Below are 7,556 nucleotides of genomic sequence, written 5' to 3' on the forward strand. Positions count from 1 at the left end.
CCCGCCCCCCCCCCCCCCCCTTTTGTTCCCGGCAGTGTCGCCTGGTGGTAGCGGCGGTAGACTCGGATGCTTTGAGCTGCTATGCGGCCCCCGCCCGCGGAAGCGACTACCGTGGAACCGTGGGGAGAGGGCAGGGATGGACCCAAGCCCACGACCCAGTTGGGCTGCAGGAGTTCAGGTACAGTAGCAATATCACTTCAGGAGCGAGAGACACCATGATGGGTTGACATCGGAGTCCGCAGGCCTGTTCATCGAGTGGACGACACTGACAGCCAGTGCACCGGGTAGTCTCTGCCTAGCGTGACCGCCGCTGTAATCGACGTCTTGGGTGCTCAAGGAATGGACCATATCTCCGCTGACAGGAGATGTCTTGGGGTTATTGGAGGAGGACAAGACTAGGAATGACATACGATAACTAGGGCGTGTAATATACAGGAACACATGGTCCTTGGTCGCCATAAGACGACATTAAAGGCGAAAGGGGGCTAATTTGATCTAATTACTAGCATGGGCTGTCACTTTTAGTGATGCGACCAACCCACCAGTCACGGCCTCAGCCAGGATCACCATGGGCGGATACGGTGTGGGGAACTCACGTCAAACATGGGCATTGACGTGCTGCAGCCATGTGGCCTGCAGAGCCAACCCCGCAGCTGGGATCAGGGCTCTTCTTCCCCAACCAAGCTCATAGCTTCATCTTCGGTTTACAAAAAGCTTTGTTCTAATTTGCTTGCGCTTTCTTCACTCACCGTCGAGGTACCCTGGGCACCCAACCTATCTCTTGACACCCGTCCTTCACCAGCAGTTCCTTGATGGTTCGTATTTCTTCAAAGGTCGTTAACGACCCGTCCTATGTTCCACTAGCCTCTCCAATCATCTGTTTCTTCTGACTCGATTAGGTTCCAAATTGAACCGCCGTCCGGACCAAAGCCCAGCCAGAAAGCTAATGCACGAGCACCTGCCATCAAAGGCACACTAAGGATAGCCCGTCTGTGAAGAAACTTTCCCCCTGCATAACACAATGTCGGACACGGACGAAGAACCGTTCGGCGTCATGGAGGATGTGCACCCGGATAAGGAGCTGCTTAGGCAGATCCTGCCCCGGCGACCCGAGGGCGCCATCGCTGCGCTCAGATCGCACATGGACGAAGACGACGAGCTAGTCCTGCGCAGTGGCACCACCGGCAGAGCCATGGCCACGACGGCCCCTTACCAGGCGTCCGGTAGCGCAGCGCAAGGAATCGAGAAGCTGTCGCAAGCCATGCTCGACGACCGCCAACAGGCGCGCCAGCAGCAGAGCCGGCAGGGGGCCCCTCCTCCTCCTCCTCACGCGGGGGCGGCGTACCAGGGCACGAGCGGCGGCAGCAGCGTCATCAGGCAGGAAGGTGTGAGAAGTCGGTCGACAATATGGTCTCGAGCCGCGGGCACTGCCAGCAACAGCCCCACCCAAGCCCGTCATCGCCAGGAAGCCGCCATCAACGAGCGAGGCCTACCGCCCCTTTTCCCCAGCGGACCAATCCACAGAGAGCCTGCTGCAAAACTGTCGAGGCAGGTGGTTCAGAAATCCGACGGTACCATCATCGTGCCGCACAGGAACTCGTCCTCGCGCCTCCATCCCCAGATCGAGAGGTCGACAAGCCCGGGCGCTCGAAAGTTGAAACCGAGAGACGACACGGGTGGCGGCCCATGGGAAGAGCCGCCGACGAGGGCGGAGATCGAGGCAGCCAAGAAGATACTGCAGCGTCTCGTCATGAACGGAGGCGGCACCGATGGCACCGTGGCTCGGGGAGCGTCGAGGCAGCCACACTCGCGAGGCCATGAGCAGGAGGCTGCGAGACAAGATGCACTCCCCCGCACTACCGCCACGCCTCCGCCAGTCCAGCGGCAGCGACGTGTAATCAAGGGCGATAGTGATGACGACGACGAGAGCGATGGAAACCAAGAGAAGGTTAGCGGAAGTTACCGTGTCATATACATGGATGAGAACTACCATGCTAGGTACTCCGAGAACCTTGATGTGGCAACAGCAGGCCATCAACTCGCTCACCGCATCATCGATGGCGAAGACATCGAGGAGGAGGACATGCTGGCTTCCGAGCATCAAAGTGTAGCGTCAGGAGCTTCGCAGGCAAGCCAAGATATGGGGGGTTCGAGGTGCGAGCCACGGACTCGGACTCCGGTGCTGGACCATCTGCGACTGTACTCGGACGCCGCGCCAGTTCCTCCGATTCTGGATGTCCGGCCTGTCTCTTCGCACGATTTCAAGAGCTTCGACAGCGACAGCGTCGACGATGACGAGGTCTCAAGGGCGGACCACCATCATCATAACGACCACCACGACGATCACGGCCCTGCACACTACGCATTGAGCGGGCACCGGCGCGGGTCTTCCGACGACTATGGTGTCCCGTCAATCACTCAGCACCAGCCCGCGTCGGCAAGTGGAGACCACGAGTCTCTCGACTACCATCGGCTTTCCTCGTCTCGACAAGATGTCGACCTGCACAAAAACGTCAGTCGGGAACCCCCAGGCCTGACCTCGATCCGATCCGGCGTTTCCGAGAGCAGGCGGACCGACATGCCTGTGGTGACGAGAGGCTCTCGGATGCCTGACTTTTTCGGGCCCAGCCTCTTTCAAGTCGTTCTTAACAGCCCGACAACAGCGCACCAGCTACAAATGTACTGTGAGAGCCGGTTTTGTGGCGAGAATATGGAGTTTTTGCAGCACGTAAGCTCTCCCTGGCGATCTAGTCTAACCCTCTACGACAAGTATCCCCTGAGATGACAAGCGATATGATCGGCGGATCACTAACATCTGGATTGTCTTCTCCTCCTTGACAGATCGACCTCTACCACTACAATCTCAACAAGATTATCAATACGATGACAACCATCCACGAGTCCTACATATCGGATAACTCGCTGAAGCAGGTCAACCTGCAGAGCTCCGTCATCAAACAGCTACACAGGGACATGAGCTCGATGGTGTCCACGACGCTGCCCTCGATGGAGTCGCTCTTCGCGAACGCCCAAGAAAGTGTCCGGAATCTCATCTACTCGGACGTGTACCCTAGCTTCGTGCGCCACCAGCTCGCCCTCAGCGCCAGTCGCGCCCTGGCAGAGGATAAGTCCAGGTACCAGGGCCTGGGCGACTGCTTCTGTCTAACTGACCCGGGGTATGTGGATGCCTTGCCCCCGGCACCTTCCCTGTTCTTCTACCTCCAGAGCTGGAATGCCGGGCTCCAAAGCCGGGCTCCAAAGCTAGCCTCAACGTTCACCCAAACACTTTGCTGGGGCTTGAATCTTCACAGTTCCTTACTATACAACACCACATCCCGGGATACAGCTACGGGAAGGAGAGACACGGTTGCTGACATCTTGGCTCTCGCTATAGAAAACCACAGAATCCCATTCTCTGGGCTTCCGAGGGCTTCGTCGCCGTTACAGGATACACACGGACAGACATCATTCCACGCAACTGCCGCTTCCTGCAGGGCGCCCAGACCGACCCTGAAGCCATCAAACGACTCAGCATGGCCATACATGAGCGCAAGGAGACGGTGGAGCTACTGTTGAACTACAAGAAGAACAAGGAGCCTTTCTGGAACCTGCTGTACTGCGGTTAGTATTTTGGCGTCCCGGCTCGCTTGTTTCTTTCTCCGCAAGTACTACCCATCTGGCGATCTTCTCAAGCTAATGGATTGCTCCTCTATCCTGTAGCCCCCCTCTATGACGAAGCTGGCGAGCTGGCCTTCTTCATTGGTGGCCAGGTCAACTGTTCGACCACAATCCACAGCAGCGCCGACGTCATACGCGTTCTTTCCATGTCTGCTGAAGGCGACTACGTCAAGGAGATGAAGGAGAAAGAGAGACAAGAGCAAGAGCGAGCTCGCGCCCTGGCGAAGATGGCAGGGGTTGAAGAGAAGGATATGGCCACAAACGGCACCGCTCGCAAAACCAGGGGCGGGTCGGCGCGGCGCGCGCTGCTGAGGGCCCTGGGCGTGCGCCTTGGCAGCGGCAGTGGTCGCAGAGCTCCGGTCGAGGAAAGCAATGCGCTTCCCGCCGTCGAGACCACAGAGGCCGGCATGGAGCAGCAGGTGCTGGAGCGCATGGAGGGCCAGGAGTTGGATGCGCAGAAGAAGGAGTTCTATACTGCCTACTCCAAGGTGAGATTCTCCCCATGCCTGTCAAGAGGTCCCTCAGCTTCCCAAAGCTCCCTCGCTTGTCTACCTGGGTTTACCCTGTCTCTGCATACCTTGTCAAGTCCACCGGACGGATCCATGCTAACATCTTGCTACTCTCCAACAGTACCTTGTCATCGACAAGGACTTCGTCATCCGATTCTACTCTGCTGGCATCACGGAAATGTTGTGCTTAGCCAACAATAGGACCGGCTCAATCGCCGGGACAGACGTATTCACATTCCTCCAAAACAACGACCTGCCTCGTCGAGCGGAGCCAGAGCAGCACCAGCACCCGCGAGGCAACGCGGCCGTCGGCGACGCTGCCCCCGAATACAAGGGCAAGGTTCGCGCGGCGCTCATTGGGCAAGGAAACCCCATTAGCATCGAGTTGCGTCTGCAAACGCGGCGCAGCGCGGCGTTCCGCGGCTACGAGAGATTCGCGACCCACTGGACACCGCTGAAGGACGACGCTGGCAAGGTCGGCTGGGTGGTGCTGACACTGGGAAATGTGATGATGTGAGGAGGGAGGCGAGCAGTTCTTTTATGTCAGCAGTAGGGATATTTCAGGTCGGTCCCAGCCGTAGACTGGCCGTGCAGTAGTTTTAGGTCCTCGTGGGATGGGTTTTGATCGAGACTTGTAGAGTAGAACAGAACAGGCGGTTTAATTTCACTCAGCCACGAAGGAGACTGTTCAGCCGACATCGGAACAGCACCCTTAGCTCGTCTGCGCCCTCAAGCTTGCTTATGGAGGTGACTATTGGTGGAGCATGCTTCTCGATGCATTGTCCTTGATCTATTTCGATGGTCTGTTCACCTTTGGCCTAATGCCATACAGTGAAACCTATCGAGCTGAAGACGGTGGGAAGGAAAACGGTGCTTCGACATGAAAGTCGAGCTGGCAAGGTGAAACCGATGCCTCCGTCGTAAAATCTTCCTCCGTATGTGAAATTCCTCCCGCAAACATGAACGCCGTCCTTGAAACGTAAAAGCCGTGCTTCCAACTTCAAATCCATTTGATAATGCCAGCGAAAATACCCCGCACAAGACCTGCCAGACCATTCGATGTGGTGTAGCTTTGTTTATTGTAGGAGTGGCTGTCTCTCGACGACGATGAAAGAAGACACTGGGGCCGCATACCAGTGACTTGCTTGTAGACGAAGGGAGGCTGCCGCTGGTCTTCGAGGATATGAAGTGTATGTATCTGAACGTGACGAGGAGAGAAGTTAGTCAAGGCCCCAGATGGAGATGGAGTAGGCCAGAGAAGGGAAGGTAGGACTGTACCTCTAACAAGTTGTCGTAGAAAGTTTAACAAATGCTCTTGATGTGCCGTATGACGTCCTTGCTCTTGTGCATCTATGGATGCAAGGCACTCTTCTTGCCAGTCATGCGAGGCTACCATGGCTACCATGGCATGGAGCTCTGCAGCGAGGATGGATGACTTGAGGGCAATGGCGAGGCGAGAGCGAGATGGACAATCATGACACCATCTAGGCGCTGCGGGTCGGAAGGACGTCGGCCAGGATGAGCTTGATGTCGACGCGGATCTCGCCGTTGTTGTTCTCCTCGCACCACTTGAGGAAGTTGCCCGACTGGCGGCCGCGCTCGATCTCCAAGGGGTTCTCGAACATGCCGATGAGGCGACGGTAGAACTTGACGAGCTTGTTACGCAGGCTCGGCGCGCACCACGCGAAGCCCCAGCCCTCGTCGGACTCGAGCACGGGCGGGCCGACGTCGTGGGCCTCGCGGGCGCACAGGTCGGGCGTGACCGCCTCGACCCAGATGACGGCCTGCATCAGGCGCCAGACGGACGCCTTGGGCGCGAGGTGGCTCATGGCCATGAACTGGTAGAAGCGCGGCGGGAAGTGCAGGACGCGCGACGCGTGGCCGGCGTTTCCCAGCAGCTCGACGACCCCGCCCCGCAGGACGGCGACCCAGAGGTCCCGGAAGGTGAAGACGGCGCCCTCCTTCCCTTGAGGGTGCTGCTGCTGTTGCTGGCCGCGGGCGGGCTCCCGCACCAGCTGGCGGGCGAGGGCGGCGTAGGCGTCAAACAGCTCGGCGCGGTGGGCCCGGTCCTGGCAGGCGTGGAAGCCGAGCATGTAGTACCAGTCGGCGCCCGACTGCATGTCGACGCGGAGGGGGCCGACGCCGCCCTCGCCGTCGACGGGCTCGCTGCCGTCCGGGATCTCGGCCATGAAGGCGAGCAGCGCCTGCTTGACGGGCATCAGGTCCGGCACGGGCCGGGCGCGGTCCTCGTCCGACAGCACGAACCACGACACGATGTCGCGGCGCTTCATGGCCTCCCAGAGGCGCGGGCCGACGGCGGGGTTGTCCGAGAAGCGCGGCCAGAACTGGTTGAAGAACCAGCGGTCGTGCGGACCGCGCATCGAGTTGGGCAGGCTAAAGAGGCGCGCCGCCACCGTCTGCAGCAGGTTGCTGCCCATGGTCCTCTCCATGATCATGTCGATCATGGGCGCGGGCATCGACCGCCGGAACTTGAGGTACGTGGCCAGGAAGGCCGCCGTCTCCCGCAGGGAGTCGTCACAGCACAACCGCACGACCAGGGCGAGCTGCGCCGCCTCTATGCGGGAGGAGCAGACGGCACTTTTGCGGGTGTCAGCGTGAGAACCAAATATCAAACGTAGGCACGAACGATGGACTGGCCAGTCACAAGCGCCTGGCAAAAGAAGACAACAGTGGGAAAATGGGCATATGTTCTGGATATGAAGTTCACTTACTACACTTCGATCGCCAGCAGGTGGGCCTTGCTAACGGGGCTATGTTGCGGACGCTTGTGTGTTAGTATGAGGTATGATAAGGGCCATACTAGCGCCCGGTATGCTGATGTGCTAATGTCAACCATGAGTGTGAGGGTGGGCATAACTTACGCCGTGGGAAACAAGAAGACCGCCGCCGTGCCCACGGGGGCAACGACGACGGGGCCGGCAGCATCGGCGGCGGCGGCAGCGGGATCAGCGGCGGTGGTGGCAGTGGGCTGGGCGACGGCAGTGGCGGGAGCAGCGGCGGGAACGGCGGCGGCGGCCATGCTTGGAGCTGCTGGTTTGGCATCGGCTAAGCGTTAGTGGCCTGATACAGATGGGGAAAACTATCGGTAATGCCGATATCAAAAGCAGCGTGGGCGGGATACGGGACTCACAGCCGACGGGAGCAGACATTTTGGATATTCGAAGGGACTGTTGTGGAAGCGAACAAGTTTAGCAATCTGCTATTGATGGAGTGCTTCTCAAAATGGCTATCCGCAGGCCGCGTGGAGGTCGGAGGCAACTCACTTCTAATGGTGCTCGGTCGTGGCGGTGAAGGCTCAGTCGTGGTGGTGAAGGTGAGGAGGGAGCAAGGAAAAAAAAAAAAAAAAAG

At 58.7% G+C, this 7,556-nt stretch overlaps 2 protein-coding genes across 2 annotated transcripts; one reads left to right on the forward strand and one right to left on the reverse strand.

Moving 5' to 3' along the window:
• Nucleotides 1-960: 960 nt before the first annotated feature.
• GGTG_14129 (hypothetical protein) lies at nt 961-4,914 on the forward strand. The gene is made up of 5 exons (XM_009232057.1): nt 961-2,728; nt 2,842-3,176; nt 3,395-3,621; nt 3,721-4,166; nt 4,309-4,914. Exons 1-5 carry the CDS (start codon nt 1,022-1,024, stop codon nt 4,702-4,704), a joined length of 3,111 nt encoding a protein of 1,036 aa, XP_009230321.1. The 5' UTR covers nt 961-1,021; the 3' UTR covers nt 4,705-4,914.
• Nucleotides 4,915-5,671: 757 nt separating this feature from the next.
• Nucleotides 5,672-7,227, reverse strand: GGTG_14130 (hypothetical protein; the record flags this gene model as incomplete). The annotated part of the gene is made up of 3 exons (XM_009232058.1): nt 5,672-6,785; nt 6,920-6,958; nt 7,070-7,227. The coding sequence occupies 3 exons, from the start codon at nt 7,225-7,227 to the stop codon at nt 5,672-5,674; spliced, it is 1,311 nt and encodes a 436-aa protein (XP_009230322.1).
• Between the last annotated feature and the right edge of the window lie 329 nt (nt 7,228-7,556).

This window comes from Gaeumannomyces tritici (genome assembly GCF_000145635.1).
Source record: "Gaeumannomyces tritici R3-111a-1 unplaced genomic scaffold supercont2.147, whole genome shotgun sequence".
Classification (NCBI taxonomy): Eukaryota; Fungi; Ascomycota; class Sordariomycetes; order Magnaporthales; family Magnaporthaceae; genus Gaeumannomyces; species Gaeumannomyces tritici.